Raw genomic sequence first — 20,169 nt, forward strand, 5'->3', positions numbered from 1 at the left:
ACACCCTGAACTGGTTTATTTCTTTGTTCTTAATTTGGTGTCCCTCTCATGTGACTAATTATTATAAACTAAAAGAAGAATGTAGTCCCGAATCACTGCAAATTACTGCTACTTTGGGATGTTATACCTCTTGTTTGAAAATCAAAACTGCGCGTTGATAGACGTCATTGCTGGTATTTAATGCATACCACCAGATAGCGCTAGAGGACAAGGCATTTTCACAGTGTCACAGTCGTGCCGAAGATAAGGTGGTTGCCAACACCAGCAGATGTCGCTCTTTGCTTCAGCTTCAGATAATCATGGGGCAAACTGTATTAAGGATGCAATACCAGTCAATGATGTGCAAAAATACAATGTTTATCTTTGTTCAAAGTCCAGACCGTTTGTATCCCCCCCCTACACGTTTAAAGTTGTTTTGATACAATTTGACAGGTGTTTGTCACCGTTGTTGTAGAAAATACTAAGCCTCCAATTATCTTCCTTGATTTGTATGCAAAGTTATGCTGCTTGACGCTGACTCGGTGGGTCTCTCTCGTGAGTGGGGGCAAGTGGGAGGGCTGGTGATGTGCTGGCTGCTGTCACACATACTGCACAGCAACAATAATATTTGGAGAGTTACAAGAGGCTGCGGTCTGCAGCACAAACCGAGATGCAACGATGAACTGTCTCTATTATGCGGCCACCTTCCGCTGACAGAGGTCATCAGTATGCATGCTTCGAGATTTAGTGCATGGCCACAGACTTTAGAGCGACGATATAATGGCAGAAGAGCAAAGCGGATTGAACTTGTAATTTGTTTTTTTTTCGTGTTTTTGTTTTTTAATGAGGGTGCTACTGTGCAATAAATTGCATGCAAACGTAATTTAGCGGACTTAAAAGTGGTGATTAGCAAGAAGTAGAGCAGCTATGGCATTACTTACTACTTTCACTTTGGTAATTTGCGTAAAAGTGGTTCTTTATGTGACATTTACATACGGCATGGAAGCTGACTTCTGCAAACCTTTACGAGTGGACCCTCTTGCGCGTGGAAAGCGTTTACAGGATGAAAAACACGTTACTTTCAGGATCAATGCTTTCAAGCAGGAATTTTACCTTCATCTCCAGCCGGATTCTAATTTTCTCGGAGGGGATCATTCAAACCCATTCGAGCCCAACACATCAACACCCGCGGACCTTGGGAAATGCTTCTACTCCGGTAACGTCAATTCACAGGCGGACTCGTTTGCTGCGCTAAGCTTGTGTAAAGGTCTCAACGGGGGATTCTATGAAAACGGCATGGAATATTTCATCAGCCTAGCAACAGGTGAGGACGGAGCAGTCCATCTTGGGGACTCTTCATCCAAGACGCACGTCATTCACCGCCGGAGAAGCTCTGCGCTCTTGGTCGGGAACTTCACCAGCAGGTGTGGAGTGACACCTGACTCTAACTTCAACACATCCCTGGAAAAATACACGTATATGAAAGAAATGGAGGTTGGAGGCTCGTCGGAAACTATGCTGGAAAGACTGAGTAGGTCCAAAAGATTTACCTCCATCCCCAGGTTTGTGGAGGTGCTGGTTGTGGCAGATCCATCCATGGATTCATTTCACGGGGATGAATTGAAACATTACCTGCTGACACTCATGTCGGTGGCTGCCAAGCTTTACAAGCACCCCAGTATCTTAAACTCCATTAACATAGTGGTTGTGGGCTTTGTGGTTCTGAAGGAAGACGACAGGGGTCCAAAGGTTTCCAGTAATGCAGCTCTAACTCTGCGCAATTTTTGCTCTTGGCAGAAGAAGTTAAATAAGCACAACGACAAGCATCCTGAGTACTGGGACACTGCAATTCTTTTCACCAAACAGGTAAGAAAAAGCAGAATGTGTGCAGATGCATCATGTAATCTGTGATTATTTAGTGATCCCTTCTAAAACATCAACAATATTCTTTTTTTTATGTAAATGTCTATTTTGTTCAACTTGAGTTTTTAGCAACATAAAAACTCAACATTCCATAATATGTCAATATTATGGGTGACTTCACTTGAAAATGTTAGTACATTCTTAGAATTGAAGTACAAGTAAATAAGCTAACTGTTTTATTATTGGAGGATACTGTGGTGCAAATAGTTTTCTTGACGATGACTAATAATGCAATCTTTTTGCTTATGAGTGCTGACTGAACACCTGACAGAAACCAACACTGCTTACAACTTATTTTTGAAAGTGTGATTTAATTGAACAAAATTTCACCATTTGCGTCAACGATGGGTTAACCAACATTGCTGCCAGACTACAACGTAAGCAATGAGACCCTTTAAGAATGTCATCATTATGACATCACATAGAAAAACCTGAACCCCTAATCTACCCAAATCTCTGCAGCAGCAGCAACAGCACAGACTCATCCATCACTATGTCATTTATACCATACCTGTGCTAAAACTACCACAGTAACTTGTCATTTGAACTTGCTTTGTGATATTTAACACTGTCAACATATATGTACCATGCAAAAGCAACACTTGCCGCCCTTTCTTGTTTGAGCAATGCCATGAGAAGCATATTTTTCTACAACATGCCACTCAGAAGATAGTGATGTCCACCAAGGTGCACCGTTTACACAAGTGGCCAAAAATGTATGCGTGAAGCAAACGAAACATAAAGAGTAAAGTCTGTAACTTATACACACATTTTTAAAATAACAAATTGGCAACAGGTGAAAAACAGAAACGTAAGCTCATATAAAATAATTATAGACGATGCTTCTCCCTAAGCAACCTAAATCAAGTAAGAAAGTTCATTCATGCATCTGCCAGCTAGTTTAATTCCTTTAACGAGCCCACGCAACATCGGTCCAGCCTAGTGGTTTACCACAAATGAGTAAATGACTAATTTTAGCTCACCAATAAATTGTTATCCAGCCAGGAAAAGGAAAACTGCCCAACCCTACTTCACCAGAAATAACACAATACATTCCTGCTCAATTGACCTTATATTGTTGACTATAGATTATAATTACATGGCTATATGTGGCCATGTGTCTTGTCTTGCCTCTTTATCCAAGAGTCAATCTTGCTTGATCCCATACATCAACACACAGTAAGTTGACAAAAAAGACAGAGAATGTGCCTTGTATTCCTCTCTGTCGTGGGCATGGTTCAAATATGCAAAATATATCATTAGTAAGATTCTGATTCCCCTTTTCGAGCAAGTCTTTTCATAATAAACTGTTGCCAACCAGGATCTTTGTGGGGCAACAACCTGTGATACGCTGGGGATGGCTGATGTTGGAACCATGTGTGACCCCAAGAGGAGTTGCTCTGTCATTGAAGATGATGGCCTACCTTCAGCATTTACAACAGCTCATGAACTTGGTAGGATGCAATGTTGGTCACTTCAGTTACTGTTTGGATCAGGGGTTTTCAACTGATTTTGCCCAAGGGACCTCCATTATAACAAAGAAGAAACTCTGGGACCGCTGCTCTGGTGGAATATTATTTTATTTTGCACCAAAGGAGGATAGACCTATACAAGCTATTTACTATTTGCATTTGTAGGTCTATTTTGGGAATCTCAGATACATTTGACATAATTTGGATGGGTAAATGATTCACAAACTTAGCTGGAATATAAATACAAAAATATAGAATCTAAAAAGCCTAAATAATAAATCAATTTTATTTTTAAAAATGTTACAATTATTTTCCATTTCCAATTTCATGGACCACCTGCTAAACCGCTATGGACCACTAGAGGGCCGTGGGCCACCAGTTGACAATCCCTGGTTTAGATCAGTATAACCTCAATCTGACCTGTTTCCATCACAACAATGTGAGACAGTTGGCCATAGCCTTATTAACAATTGGAAATAGTGGGACATCATAGCAGTGCATCCATCACCAACAGTCCAAACAATGAACAATTTTGACACAGTACAGTGGTGATAAAGGATGGATCTTTGATAAGGATAAAGGTGTGATTTATAAGAAATGATGCTACAGAGTGTGAACGTATAGATGCTATTTTGCAACTCTTTATAATGGAAATATACATAAGATAACACACTGGTCATGCTTGGTTGAAACAAGACTTTTAGGTGCACACCTATGTTAATTTCTGCACTCAACTTTGAAATGACAAAAATGGAGATAGCCCACCGTTGTTTTTAGTGGATAAATTATGAGGTTTGCTTTAGCTGAGTCCAAAACAAGGTAACTCCTCTGGAGAGACAATGTATTACATTACACTTATGTACGTAATATAATAAGTGCTTAAACAAATTTGCCCAATATGTTTGTCTCATAATTGATCACTCAGAAACCACAGTCTCTTTTCCCCTTGGAAGGATTTTCATGTTCATATTAAGGGAAATAAATCGTTTCCTTGGGAACTGAATTCCCCTGTCAGGCCTGGTTAAGCATATGGATGTATGCCATGCTTTATATTCCCATGCATAGCTACAGTCCTGCCTGCAATAACATCAGCTTCAAATCAGTCCAATTTTAGTATGTTCTGCCTTCTCCATACACAATGACTAGATGTCTGGCAAAGCCTTTAAAAAATGTTTTCATATGGTGTCAGTGTTGATTTCAGAAACGTAGCTGCACATAGTGTGCCAAATAACAGATTATCTTGTTTTCAGTAAACCGAACATAGAAATACGTCAACTAAGATGTGATCTTTTTTTTTTTGTCTTCCCTTCCCACGCCATCCTCTTAGGTCATGTCTTCAACATGCCCCATGACAACGTGAAGGCATGTGAGGACGTCTTTGGAAAACTAAAAGATAACCACATGATGTCCCCAACTCTAATTCAGATCGACAGGAATTGTCCTTGGTCTGTGTGCAGTGCAGCTATTATTACTGAATTTCTGGATCGAGGTCATGGTTAGTGAACCCTTCCTGTGTACGCTTCTTGATTCAGAAGGGAACTATAGATTCTGTCCAGGTGCTGTACTATTAGTAGCTGCTTGTGATCTATTTATATATCTTTCAAAAGACACTTTGTGGCTAAATTGAATCAAGCTGAACTTGTCAACATAGAAGCAAACCTTAACAAAAACAGTTATAAAACACAGAAGAAAAATGGAAACTTGATGATTCATTCTAAAAGCTTCAAAACAACGAATGGTGGAGTGGTTCATTCACTTGACTACTGTGGCGGCAGAGTCCATTCAGTTCCCACTTAGTGATGTTGTGAATACAGCCTAAGTGTGAATGGTTGTCTGCATAATATATGTGACTGGTGACCAGTTCAATGTGTAGTCTGCCTTTCCCTCAAAGTCATCTGGAATAACCTCAAACTCACTGCAACGCTGCATAGGATATACAGTATGGGAAAAGTATCCGTGGATGAATGGAAAGTATCAAAGGGAAAATGAAACTTCAAATTTGATTCATGAGCCAGTTGTTTTTTACTCCTTTACGTGGCACTGTTGCTTTAAATTAAAGGGTTTAAGAAATTGTATGTTTATGTACTTTTAGGCAGATGTTGAACAGAGGAGTCAAAAGAATATAAGAGCTGTTTCATGAAGCCAATTTGAAGCTTCATTTTCCCATTAATACTTATTGAAAGCCAAATATTTTTCTTTGAATTACATTTTAATTTCCTCGTTGACATAATAGTGAAGTTCACCTGAGTAACTTGAATTGTTTTCTTTGCAGCATCACATGTAAGGATCGGACAATACAGCCATGTGCAGAGCGCCCAGACTTTATTGTGAAAGAGAAGGGGATCGATGGAGTCTTGGAGCGGTGGACAGGCGAGGCTGTATTAGTTGGGCGTGGGTGACTGGATGACAGGACCCTTCTGGAGCGGGCGACTGCTGCTGTAAAAGCGGGACAGGACCGACTAGACAAGGACCGAATCACCAGAAAACGGGGAGTCAAGCTTTCTAAGATCGATGCGGACAAAGGACATGACGAGACAAGCTGACAACTGGCGTTGCGCTGGTCGCGCTAATATAGACTTCCTGATGAGCCAGCACCAGGTGCCGGTGATCAGGGTGACAGGGGGGCGTGGCCGAGCGGCCGGCAGCGCCCACTCGTGACATCACAGGGTTAGACAGAATTCACACTGAAAACGTTCAGAGACCAGTCATGCCCACCAGTTTTAATGGAATATTAGACGATGGTGCTTCAATGTGCACCTATTCAAATATTTACAATATAAAGGACAGTTTTTTATTTCTCTTGTCAGGACAATACGATTTATGTGCACTCTTTGAATGCAAATCTCAGAACTAAAAGTTAAGATAGAGATATACTATGTCCCCGTCAAAACAGATCTGATCTCCATGTGTTTTCTTGTTTTTAGTAGTTGGTAGCAGAGGTTAATGCGAAAGCTATCCCTCATGATCCTACTCGAGAGAAATATCAGAGTCTGCAACTCTTCTTGACTTTGAGAGCTTCACACAAAGTTGCACAATCTGCACAAGTGCATTTGGCTTGGACTTTTAGGAGCTCCCTAAAACCCAATGACCTCACTACACAGTTTACACCACCTGGTTAAAAAAGGAGTCAACTGCAGTTAAATATTTATATTTTTGTTTTAGAAGTCTTGCATTGTGACTGCTGTAGGCTGGAGTTAAACACTTGGCTCGTTTTAATAATCTGCATACATGGTTTGTAATTCTGGAGTAGATTAAGCAGAACTAACTTCTTTTCCTTTTTACTTGTCCCATTGAGGGTCGCCACAGCGTGTCAGAATTTTTCACCTAAGCCTCATGTCTCCCTTCATTTACTGTAGCTCTCTTGCTTGCAGCTATATCTTCAACATGCCATCCATCTATCCATTTTCTGTACAGCTTGTCCCCACGGGGGTTGCGGACATGCTGGAGCATTTTACAGTAAATACTTCTGTAGTCTTGGTGTTCATCCATCCATGTTCTGTACTGCTTGTCCCCACGGGGGGTGCGGGCGTGCAGGAGCCAATCCCAGCAGTCATCGGGCAGTAGGCGGGGTACACCCTGAACTGGTTGCCAGCCAATTGCAGGGCACACAGAGACGAGCAACCATCTGCACTCGCACTCACACCTAGGGGCAGTTTGGAGTGCTTAATCAGCCTACCAGGCATGTTTTGGAGATGTGGGAGGAAACCGGAGTGCCTGGAGAAAACCCACACCTCAACATCTTTCTACCAATACACTCTATCTATCCTCTGAATGTGTCCAAGCCATTTGATCTGCTCTCCTGACTCTGAAGGCCCTTGCATCATAAATCACACTTGACACTTTCCTCCACCCTTTCGGACCCACTTAATTCTGTTTTTTCTTCCATGGTTAAGGTTTTTCTTGACATTTGACCCTGTAGTCTAATCTTAATTCCTCTCCCTTCAAGGGCATGCCTCCACTTTTCTAAATATCTATCCACCTACTCCATGCTATCACAGCAGATCACAAACTGCCATCTGTGAACGTTATTTGAGTCCAACCACATTTGTCAGCGTATCTATTGTTATCCAAATACAAAGAGACTCGCTGATGCAGTTCTCACCTCCATCCAAAACTCTTTGGTTACACCCACAGCACACCTCTTCACTGTCCTACAGCTGTTACACATGTTATGTTGTATTCTAACATAACTTCCCTGCTACTCCAGACTTTCTCACGCAGTACAGAGTCCCTCTCTTGGTATTGTCTCATAAGCTTACTAACTGAAAACATCAAATTCTATTATCTGAGAAAGTGAAAATTCATTGCTGACAGTTAATACCACAAGGAGAATACGTATGTATTTGCTAGTCATCTGTTTTTATTTATGTAGTTTCATTATAACACGTTTGCCCAAGTTTAAACGGTTGCAACAGATTAAGTGGCTTCTGTGTGCCTATGAAAGTAAAACCCAACAATTTATGACATCCTCTTGACCTCTGTAATAGTTACCTGGCGAGCAGGCTGACAAAGATGAGCATGACTGAGTCATTCGGACAGTTTAAAGATTAATGTGACTGCAATATTCGATACAGTATATATTTACTGCACAATTTATGTTCAACACTTACAAGTACTCATTTGTCTTATAATTTAAACATTACCATCCATCCATCCATCTTCTTCCGCTTATCCGGGGTCGGGTCGCGGGGGCAGCAGCTTTAGGAGGGACTCCCAGACCTCCCTCTCCCCAGCCATTTCCTCCAGCTCATCCCGGGGGATCCCAAGGCGTTCCCAGGCCAGCCGAGAGACTCTCTCTCTAGTCTCTCCAGCGCATCGTGGGTCATCCCCAGGGTTTCCTACCGGTGGGACATGCCCGGAACACCTCCCCGGGGAGGCGTCCAGGAGGCATCCTGATGAGATACCCGAGCCACCTCATCTGGCTCCTCTCAACGTGGAGGAGCAGCGGCTCTACTCCGAGTCTCTCCCGGATGACCGAGCTTCTCACCCTATCTCTAAGGGTGAGCCCGGACACCCTGCGGAGGAAACTCATTTCGGCCGCTTGTATCCTGGATCTCGTTCTTTCGGTCACGACCCATAGCTCGTGACCATAGGTGAGGGTAGAAGCGTAGATCGACCGGTAAATCGAGAGCTTTGCCATTTGGCTCAACTCTCTCTTCACCCCGACGGACCGGTACAGAGTCTGCATTACTGCCGACGCTGCACCGATCCGCCTGTCGATCTCGCGCTCCATCCTACCCTCACTCGTGAACAAGACCCCAAGATACTTGAACTCCTCCACTTGGGGCAGGATCTCATCCCTGATCCGGAGAGGGCATTCCACCCTTTTCCGACCGAGGACCATGGACTCGGATTTGGAGGTGCTGACCCTCATCCCGACCGCTTCACACTCGGCTGCGAACCGCTCCAGTGAGAGCTGGAGATCACGGCCTGAAGAAGCCAACAGCACCACGTCATCTGCAAAAAGCAGTGACGCGATGCTGAGGTCCCCAAACCGGACCCCCTCAACGCCTCGGCTGCGCCTAGAAATTCTGTCCATAAAAATTATGAACAGAATCGGTGACAGAGGGCAGCCTTGGCGGAGTCCAACCCTCACTGGGAACGAATCCGACTTACTGCCGGAAATGCGGACCAAACTCGGGCATCGGTGATACAGGGATCGAACCGCCCTTATCAGTTGGCTCGGGACCCCGTACTCCCGAAGCACCCTCCACAGAACCTCCCAAGGGACACGGTCGAACGCCTTCTCCAAGTCCACAAAACACATGTGGACTGGTTGGGCGAACTCCCATGCACCCTCAAAGATCCTGCCGAGGGTGTAGAGCTGGTCCACTGGTCCACTGTTCCACGGCCAGGACGAAAGCCACACTGCTCCTCCTGAATCCGAGGCTCGACCTCCCGACAGATCCTCCTCTCCAGCACCCCTGAATAGACCTTACCAGGGAGGCTGAGGAGTGTGATTCCCCTGTAATTGGAACACACCCTCCGGTCCCCTTTCTTAAAGAGGGGAACCACCACCCCAGTCTGCCAATCCAGAGGCACCGTCCCCGATGTCAGCCAAGACAGCCCCACAACATCCAGATCCTTTAAGAACTCCGGGCAGATCTCATCCACCCCCGGGGCCTTGCCACCGGGAGTTTTTTAACAACCTCAGTGACTTCGACCTCCGAGATTGGAGAGTCCGCCTCAGAGTCTTCAGGCCCTGCTTCCACAATGGAAGGCGTGTCGGTGGAATTGAGGAGGTCTTCGAAGTATTCCCTCCACCGACTCACGACATCCCGATTCGAGGTCAGCAGCACACCATCTCCACTGTAAACAGTGTTGACTGTGCACTGCTTCCCCCTCCTGAGACGGCGGATGGTGGACCAGAATTTCCTCGAAGCCGTCCAGAAGTCATTCTCCATGGCCTCGCCAAATTCCTCCCACGCCCGGGTTTTTGCCTCAGCAACCGCCGAAGCCGCGTTCCGCTTGGCCATCCGGTACCTGTCAGCTGCCTCCGGAGTCCCACAGGCCAAAACGACCCTATAGGACTCCTTCAGCTTGACGGCATCCCTTACCGCCGGTGTCCACCAGCGGGTTCGGGGATTGCCGCCACGACAGGCACCAACAACCTTACAGCCACAGCTCCGGTCGGCTGCCTCAACAATGGAGGCGCGGAATATGGTCCACTCGGACTCAATGTCCCCCGCCTCCCCCGGGACATGGGAAAAGCTCTGCCGGAGGTGGGAGTTGAAGCTCTTCCTGACAGGGGATTCTGCCAGACGCCAAGGTCCCCGCCTTTTGCCGCCGCCCAGCTCACTATGCACCCGACCCCTTTGGCCCCTCCTACAAGTGATGAGCCCATTGGAAGGGGGACCCACGTTTTCTTTTCGGGCTATGCCCGACCAGACCCCATGGGCAAAGGCCCGGCCACCAGGCGCTCACCTTCGAGCCCCACCTCCAGGCCTGGCTTCAGAGAGGGGCCCCGGTGACCCGCGTCCGGGCGAGAGAAACCTACGTCCATATATTTTATTCGTCATAAGGGGTCTTCTGAGCCGTGCTTTGTCTGGCCCCTCACCTAGGACCCTTCTGCCATGGGTGACCCTACCAGGGGCATGAAGCCCCAGATAACATGGCTCCTAGGATCATAGGGGCACGCAAACCCCTCCACCACGATAAGGTGACGACTCACGGAAGTTACCAACTAAAGTAATTGACGGTGCAACATGGGTTCAGTTTTTACTCTGCAATGGTGTGAATGTCAGCATGAAAAGTTATCTCTATGTGTGATGTGATTGCCGTACATTATACCTTTCAGCCAAAGTCAGTTGGGAAACGCTCTAGTTCTGAACCCTGAACAGGGCAAACAGTTATAGAAATGGATGGCTTTTTGTATCAGTATAATGGAATGAAGAACTTGGAATTGATTGTTTTTCCAAATGTTTTGTTGTTATTGCAGGAGACTGCCTGCTGGATCAGCCCCAGAGGCAGCTGTCTCTCCCAGATAACCTGCCCGGCTCCAGTTACAGTCTTCATAGTCAGTGTGAACTGGCTTTTGGGGATGGCTCCAAGCCGTGCCCCTACATGCAGCCCTGCACCAAACTGTGGTGCACGGGGAAAGCCCGTGGACAGCTGGTTTGTCAAACCAGACACTTTCCCTGGGCAGATGGCACCAGCTGTGGCACTGGTAGGGTGTGCTACCAAGGGGCCTGCACTGAGAAGAACACAACCATCCACATCAAGGTGTGGTATGCTGTTTGAATAATGGGAGATTTTGATCTGAATAATCAAGAAATAGCACAGCTTCAGTAGAACCTTGCTATTTTTTCTTCAAACACTTTTCTCTCATAAATTGCATGTTTAATATTGGTGGTATTGTATAAACCACCCAAAATTTTAGATGCCATGACACTAACCAAATTGATTCGAAAGGCAGCTCAAGTTCTGTCTACCAAACACAATTGATGCGTTTCTGGCTGATTAATAGAGTCTTTCATCTATCACCTATTTGGTATAAATTATAAAGTAGTCTCGGCAGGTACATGTACTGTGTCATTTGATATTCAAGATTCAAGAAGAATTTATTCGCCATGTTTGAGCGTGCCAAACAAGGAATTCAGTCTCTGTTCAACAAATAGGTGACTAACAACACTCAGGACATGTGAAAATGACAACTGACCCTGATCTTAAACTCCCATGAGGGCAAGGAAAAACGCAAATCTCCGACTAGGGGAAGTGAGAAACCTTGAGAAGAGACCACAGATGGTAGGGTCCTACTCCAGGATGACCAGGCTGCAATGGATGCAGAGAAGAAACATAGTGCAAACAGTGTAGACAATCCAAAAAGGTGTGGAGAGCAGGATGTTATTGCACAGCAATGACTCTGAGACTCTAAGAGTGGTGTGAGTTCATCAGAGCAACAGCCTGGGGGAAGAAGCTGTCTCTGTGTCTGCTGGTTTTGGCGTACAGAGCTCTATAACGCCGTCCGGAGGGAAGTAGTTCAAACAGACTGTAACTTGGGTGAGAAGGGTCTGTAGAGATGTTGCTTGCGCGTTTCTTGGTCCTGGACAGGTACAAGTCTTGGATAGATGGGAGGTTGATTCCAATGATCTTTTCTGCAGTCCTGATTGTCCGTTGCAGTCTGTGCTTGTCTTGTTTGGAGGCTGATCCAAAGCAGACAGTGATGGAGGTGCAGACTGGATGATGGCAGTGTAGAAGGTCTTCAGCAGCTCCCGCGGCAGGTTGAACTTCTTGAGCAGTCTCAGGAAGTACAGCCTCTGCTGGGCCTTCTTCCTGACAGAGTCTATGTGGTCGGTCCATTTCAGGTCCCGTGAAATTGTGGTACCCAGGAACTTGAAGGTGTCTGAGTAGAGTATGGTATTACTGCTGTTAGTGAGGGGTGAAAGTGGTGAAGGATCTCGCCTGAAATCCACTGTCATCTCCACGGTCTTGAGCAGGTTCAGCTCCAGGTGATTTTGGCTGCACCAGTGGACCAGCCGCTCCACCTCCTGTCTGTACGCAGTCTCATCACCATCCCGGATCAGTCCGATGAGAGTCGTGTCGCCTGCATACTTCAGGAGCTTCACAGGAGAGTCACCTGAGGAGAAATCGTTGGTGTAGAGAGAGAGGAGCAGTGGGGAGAGGACGCACCCCTGAGGGGCGCCAGTACTGGTGGTCCTGGAACCAGATGTGATGCTCCCCAGCCTCACACGCTGTCTCCTGTTGGTCAGGAAGCTGGTGATTCAATGACAGGTGGAGGCAGGCACCGCGAGCTGGATGAGCTTCTGTTGGAGGATGTCAGGAGCGATGATGTTGAACGCAGAGCTGAACTCCACAAACAGGATCCTGGCGTAAGTTCCTGGGGTGTCCAGGTGGTGGAGGATGTAGTGCAGTCCCATGTTGACCGCATCATCCACCGACCTGTTTGCCGGGTAGGCAAACTGGAGGGGGTCAAGCAGGGGGCCCGTGACATGCTTCAGGTGGTTCAGCACCAACCTCTCGAAAGATTTTATGACCACAGATGTCAGAGCGACAGGTCTGTAGTCATTCAATCCTGTGATGGTGGGCTTCTTGGCCACTGGAATGATGGTGGAGCTTTTGAAGCACGAGGGCACCTCACACAGCTCCAGGGAGCGGTTGAAGATCCGTGCTAAGGTGGGCGCCAGCTGCTCAGCACAGACTTTCAAGCAGGAGGGCGACACGCCGTCTGGGCCCGGTGCCTTCCTGATCTTTTGTCTCCGGAACACCTGGCGCACTTCCTCCTCACGGATCTGGAGTGCGGGCACGGCCTCTGCAAGAGAGAGATTAGGTGACAGCGGAGATGGAGGTGTGAACAGAGCGGTTGTGAGGGGAGGGGAGTATGTTGATTGTGCTGCAGGAGGTCCTGTTATGTGGGAGGACCGATCAAACCTGCAGTAGAACCTGTTCAGCAAGCCTTGGGCTCTCCACACTACGGGGGGTTCGTTTTTTTAAGCCCATGATGCTCTGCAGACCTTTCCACACTGTTGAGGGATCAGGATTGACAGAGAGGTGTCTCTCCAGGCTCTCCCCGTAACACCTCCTGGCTCTCCTGACCTCTCGGTTCAGTGTGTTCCTGGTCTGCTTGAACAGGTCCCGGTCGCCGCTCCTGTAGGCCTCCTCCTTGGCTTTGCGCAGCCTCCTGAGGTTCGGTGTAAACCAAGGTTTGTCGTTGTAGGAGGTCTTAGTCTGCACACACAGGTCCTCACAAAAACAGATGTATGATGTAACAGTGTCAGTGAGTTCATGCAGGTCTGAGGTTGCAGCTTCGAAGACTCCCCAATCTGTGCAGTCAAAGCAGGCTTGGAGGGCCTGCCTTGACTCCACTGTCCACTTCCTCACAGTCCTCACTATAGGCTTAGAAGTTTTTAGTTTCTGCCTGTAGGCCGGGACCAGATGAACTAGAGAGTGTTCCGAGAGTCCTAAAGCTGCACCAGCTACAGAGTGGTATGCATTCTTAATTACGGTGTAGCAGTGGTCCAGTGTCTGTGCCCCTCTGGTGGGACACGTAATGTGCTGTTTGTATCTGGGGAGTTTGTGTGCGAGGTTCGCCCTGTTGAGATCATCCAAAACAATGATTAGTGAATTTGGTAGAAGTTTCTCCATGTCTGTCACCTCGTCGGCCAGCATCTGGCTTCACTCGCACGCGCGTGTGGTGGAAGGTAAACAGCCGCCATGACAATCGAGGAGAACTCCCGTGGTGAATAGAACGGTCGGCAGTTTATGAAGAGTGTTTTGTAGGAGAGGGCTGCAAGACTCTTTCAACACCAGGATGTCAGTACACCAACGTTCATTAATGTAGAAACAGAGTCCACCTCCCTTTGATTTTCCAGTGAGCTCCGCGCTGCGATCTGCCCGCATTAGCCGAAACCCAGCTAACTCCACGGCGTGGTGGGGGGTGAGTTCGGTAAGCCACGTTTCAACGAAACAGCGCGGCGGATCTGCTGAAGTCAGTGTTCCTCGACGTGAGGAGCAGCAGTTCGTCCATCTTGTTCGCCAGGTAGCGAACATTCGCCAGATGAATTGATGGTAGGGCAGAGCGGAACCCTTTCTGCCTCAGTTTAACGAGGGCTCCGGCTCGTTTTCCGCGCTGTCGTCGGCGTGCTAGCTTGTATAGCATCGCCGCTCCAGCTAAAATCTCCGGCAAACAGTTTGAATCGAAGAGGACAGGAGAGAAAATACCAGAAGAAGACTGTCCGATGTTTAACAGCGCTTCTCTGCTAAAAGTGATCCGAGATGGACAGCAGAGAACACAGAAAACACAAAATAAGACAAAGAAGCAGAGAGCGACCCACGGAGGCTGCCGTACGCGGCGCCATATTTGCATCTCAGTAATGGTTTGATCGCTTTGTAAAGAACACCATCAATTTTTTTTGTTGGACTCCTGCAATTTCTCGACAGAATTATTTCTCAACCTATTTAACAAGAAATTTGGGCAGTATTGATGAAAATGTTTCAGCAACAAATTTATCACACCGGATTGACCAATCCAATTATGTACTGTATTTTCCGGATTATAACCTGCTACTTTTTGAACAAGCTTTGAACCCTGGGTTTTATAGTCCAGTGAGGCTTATCTATGGATTGTTTTATTATATTTATGATATTGTATGATTTTCTTATGTATGGAAATTAAACATTAACACATCTGCGGCTTATAGTCTAGTGTGGTTTGCATATTAATAAAACAGGATTTTCACCTAATTTTGGCTGGTGCGGTTTGTATTCCGGTGCAGTTTATAGTCCAGAAATTACGGTACAACAAAACCTTTACACATGGGCACATGTCATCATTGCAACCAATTGGCTTGTTCTGTGGCATACCACAAAAGTGTTTTGAGTCTTGCCAAAATGGGATGACAAAAATGACAAATGCCACGCTGAAGCTTGGCAAAAGTTGGCCATTACATTTAAAATGTCTCAGGCATATTCTATTTTGAGTGGTGGTAGAGTTATTTCTGCTATTTGTCTCAGGTGGATGGTAGATGGGGGAAGTGGGGCTCATTTGGAGATTGTTCCAGAACATGTGGGGGAGGTGTCCAACTGGCCAGGAGAGAGTGTAACAACCCAGTACCTGAGAACGGAGGCAAATATTGCTATGGCCTTCGAATTAAGTATCGATCCTGTAACCTCAACCCTTGTCGTGATACAGGTAGACAGCCCTATCTATATGTACATTACATTTTTATCACAGGACCTTGGATTCTACATCAGAAATTCTAAACTTGTTGCCATTTTTATTTTGTACCTTTAGATAAGAGTTTCCGTGAACAGCAGTGTGAAGCGTTCAATGGCATAAACCTGAACACCAACAGACTGGGCTCGTCTGTGGTCTGGGTTCCTAAGTATTCTGGCATTTCCCCCAAGGACAAATGCAAGCTCATCTGTCGTGCCAATGGGACTGGTTATTTCTATGTCCTTGCCCCCAAGGTACGTAAAACCTTTCCCCATGTTGTGAAACACAATGATGGTCAGTAATAAAAACTATTAATTGACATGTTATTTCAAAGTTGAACACTGTTCAGAAATGCATCTGTCATGTAGCATGTCGTGTTTTTTTTTTTTTTTTTAATGATTCAATATCCGCACCCTGCAGGTTGTTGATGGCACGCCCTGTTCGCCGGACTCTACTGCTGTATGTGTTCAGGGAAGATGCATCAAAGCAGGCTGCGATGGGAAGCTTGATTCCAAGAAAAAGTTTGACAAATGTAGCGTGTGTGGCGGTGACAACCAGAGCTGTAAGAAGGTCTCCGGAATGTTCACAAAACCCATGTATGTAGTTTGTATGAGATTTGTCAGCATGTTTGAGAAACTTTGATCAAACAGAACACACCCAAAGAACGATAGCCCTACTTTTAAGGATAACGAGCAGCCTAAACATTATTTTTACAGTGCATACATTATTGATTGAAGGTGCTGTACATCCCCAGAAATAAAAGTCCTTAATACTTTTAATGGTATACTAATAACTTAATACAAGGATAGTACAAACAAAGATACTGCTTTAACAGCTTTGGAAATAACTTGTTTATAAGAAGTCTTGATTATTGTCTTCAGTGGATTGGAAAAAAAAATCGGAGTCTATCTGAAATGACACAAGAATGTTGTGGTTTCTTTTTTACTTCATGCCACAGTTTTCTGGATATTGGTTAACAGTTATGTTGTTGACAAACAAAAAAACTAAGAGAAAAACTTTCTTTATTCTGTCAACTGTTAAGGATTTAATCCCAACAACACAGGTATGCAACAAACAAGGATCATCTAATAAACGCAAGATATAATGATTGAACTTTGTTACTGAACTTTAATTAAAAAAAATGACTATTTTTTTACAATTTACAACTCTTTCAGGTGCCTTAATAAACGATCCCAGCCATTCTTTGGTCAAGATACACAAATGGATAAGAAATGACAACACGCTTAAACCCCATTTCTAAAACTCAATTACTTAATTTGTTGTCATGGAAATCATCCAGTGACTCAATAGGCTTAGCTGCCAAGTGTGGGGTAGAGAAACTTGCAATGGGTTGTTATTTCCTTTTAGACTTGATGAGTGGGAATGAACTCCATTAACCCAAGAATTTATAAACAGTGAAAATATCAATATTTATTTCCTTTTTATGTCAATTATGCTCTGTCATTTTATTTCAACTCACCTGGAATGTTTACGTCTGTGCTCTTTTCCAGTCATGGCTATAACTTTGTGGTGACGCTGCCTGTTGGCGCATCAAACATCGACATCCGCCAGCGGGGCTACCGAGGAATTGTCAGTGATGAAAACTACCTTGCAGTTAAGAACAGGCATGGAAAGTACCTGCTGAATGGCAACTATGTGGTGTCAGCTGCAGAGCGCGACCTGATAGTGAAGGGCAGCCTGTTGCGCTACAGTGGCACTTCAACATCTGTGGAAATTCTTCAGTCCACTAGGCCGCTGCAAGAGGCACTGACGGTGGAGGTGCTCTCAGTCGGGAAGATGACCCCTCCCAGAGTGCGCTACTCCTACTACCTTGCCAAAGAGAGTAAAGAGGAGAAGGTCTTACGGAAAGAGGTGAAGAACCATGCGTCACACACTAGCGTCTTACTGAATGGCAACAAAGTAGAAGCCCAGACAAAGCTAATGGGGAAGCAACCAGTAAAGCACTGGGTGACCGGAAGCTGGGATGCATGCACAGTAACTTGTGGTAGCGGCCTGCAGAAGAGGCTGGTAATGTGTCAGAATACGGACGGGAATCCGGCCTTTGGCTGTAACAGTGCTGTCAGACCTGTTGCTCTGAGAGCGTGTGAAGATCCATGTTCCATTTGGGATGTCGGGGCCTGGTCTCACTGTTCCAAGTCCTGCGGCAGGGGTTTTAAACGGCGACCAGTGCGCTGTATGACTGAGAATGGACTTCAACTGTCGAGAGACCACTGCTCCGGAAGAAGGAAGCCTCAGGAGCTGGACCTCTGTTATCTGAGACTGTGTTAACGCTGATTCAAATCGCATACAACAAATACCACATCATTATCATGGTTGTGACGCAATTGTTTTTGTTGGTTGAAAATACAATCGAATGCCAGATGACTGGAGCTGACAGGGTGTTGGACCAACAAAACAAAGTCACTGATGACGGAGAGGGTCTTCCTCAGACCTTCTGTTTACAGGAGAGGAACATGTTTTGCTCTCCTCACCTGTCGAACCAGCTGAGGCAGGTTGGACTTTATTTAAGTCTACCTCTTCCGGGACATGTGAAATACGCTTCTCCATTCACAAGTAATACCTGGCATTCATCAGAGGATGTTTCAAGAGCAGAAAAGTTCAGGCTAACTCATACGATTTCAAGCATCGGCTTGAACCTTGTGCTGTTATGAATAATGTAATGTGCGTTACCTGTGAAATTACTTTTTTCCACTTAAGCAAAGAAACTGGTGGGAATGTGAAAAGCAGTACAGTATTGGAAATATTTAACTGAAATGTTATGTTCCTGTATTTTTGTTCCAGTGCTGTTGGCCAGTGAACAATTAGCTTAGGCTAGAGTTGCACTATAGGTCTAAGTGTCCAATTCTAATTTAGTGTCTATCAGATTTTTTAACTGACTATCACATGTATTTTCAAAATACGGATATCAAATACCACCATTTACATTTACATTTTACAATCATACAATTTAGTTGGCCAGGACTGACTCTTCCCATCATTAAGTTAGATCAGACTGGAAGTTTCCTCCCTTCACATACCCGCCGATTCAAATTATCAGGGTCATTATCACACTTCTACAGAGCTTGCTGATGACCTGATCACTTGAATCAGGTGTGTTGAGGAGGTATGGTGTACCGTATTTCCCAGACTATAAGGCGCACCGGACTATAAAGCGCACCTTCAATGAATGGCCCATTTTAAAACTGTCCTTATATAAGGCGCACCAGACTATAAGGCGCACCATTAATGCATCATGTCAGATTTTTAATCCAAATCAAATCATTCTCCATTTTATCTTTTTTCTTTCAACTTCAGACGCAACAAATAACTTTATAATCACAAAATAATGATCTATAGTCTTTTTGATTCATGAGTCACAGTCTTCAGCGGGCCACTAATGATTGATTTCATGACACAATGCTTCGGGCCAGTTTAAATTTAGGAATTTGGCCCATATATAAGGCGCACTGGACTATAAGGCGCACTGTCGGCTTTTGAGAAAATTTTGGTTTTTTATGTGTGCCTTATAGTCCTCTGCATTTAACCTATCCCCATGTGATTTTGATCCATCCCCTGGGGGAGAGGGGAGCAGTGAGCAGCAGCGATGCCACGCTCGGGAATCATTTGGTGATCTAACCCCCCAATTCCAACCCTCGATGCTGAATGCCAAACAGGGAGGTAATGGGTCCCATTTATATAGTTTTTGGTATGACCCGGCCGGGGTTTGAACCCGCAACCTTCCAGTCTCAGGGCAGACACTCTACCACTAGGCCACCGAGCTGGTCCTTAACATCAAGTACGTCCTTAACGTGTGTCGTGGAGTGACACCAACATCACTGGCAGGATACTGTTTGTATGATCTGTCGGTTGATACTGCAGTCACATTGATCACAAATACATTCAGACATACTAGCAAATACGCTGAGACGTGCTTGCAAATACGTTCAAATGTACTTGGAGTTAAATTCCCCAAACGTAGCGTTTTTCTCATAATGCCACAGCGTACTGTCTTGTGCGAGTAAATAGTAAAAATATTTAAACACGCATTTTTAGCCCATAATATACTGATATGCACCCGTGGAAGTAAATAGCTCGTTGCATGATAGGGAACCATGCCGAACAAAAATCATGCACTGCAGCCACAGTAAAACCACAAAATTTGGAATAAAATCTTTTACTTGGTTATTATTTTAACATGCAGTATTGGTATAATGTTGGCCAAATGCTTCCAACAAAATAATGTTTTAACTCACGCTTGTACAAGACACTACCAGGTGGTATCAAGGGGAAAATGCTACGTTTGTAGCATGTAGCTCCAACTACGTTCGAACATATTTGCGAGTAGGTTTGAACGTATTTGCCAGTATGTATTTGTATGTTTAAATGTATTTAAATACATTAGAACATACTTGCAATGATTAAACCTCATTCGCAGCTCCACGTTTGTGTAGAAAAGCTACTTCGTGTAGGTCCTTGTTGATAGTTGATTGATGAATAATTTCTTACCGCATGACGGTTTATAAGGAAATCTGGTTTACGTAAACACGTTTGATTTTAAATTTCAATTGACACATTTACAATTGATCATGAAAATTAGGCAAAAACCATCACATTTAGTGCGTT

The 20,169-nt window shown here is 45.1% G+C and overlaps 1 protein-coding gene across 1 annotated transcript; it reads left to right on the forward strand.

Annotated features, from left to right (window-relative positions):
- Positions 1–906: 906 nt before the first annotated feature.
- On the forward strand, positions 907–19,511 carry LOC147054889 (A disintegrin and metalloproteinase with thrombospondin motifs 15-like). The gene is made up of 8 exons (XM_085916801.1): positions 907–1,845; positions 3,224–3,356; positions 4,702–4,869; positions 10,813–11,096; positions 15,345–15,522; positions 15,625–15,800; positions 15,967–16,142; positions 17,058–19,511. Exons 1-8 carry the CDS (start codon positions 907–909, stop codon positions 17,833–17,835), a joined length of 2,832 nt encoding a protein of 943 aa, XP_085772927.1. The 3' UTR covers positions 17,836–19,511.
- Positions 19,512–20,169: the final 658 nt, after the last annotated feature.

The sequence above is a fragment of the Syngnathus leptorhynchus genome, chromosome 7 (genome assembly GCF_054491065.1).
Source record: "Syngnathus leptorhynchus isolate UIUO chromosome 7, UIUO_Slep, whole genome shotgun sequence".
NCBI classification, from domain to species: domain Eukaryota; kingdom Metazoa; phylum Chordata; class Actinopteri; order Syngnathiformes; family Syngnathidae; genus Syngnathus; species Syngnathus leptorhynchus.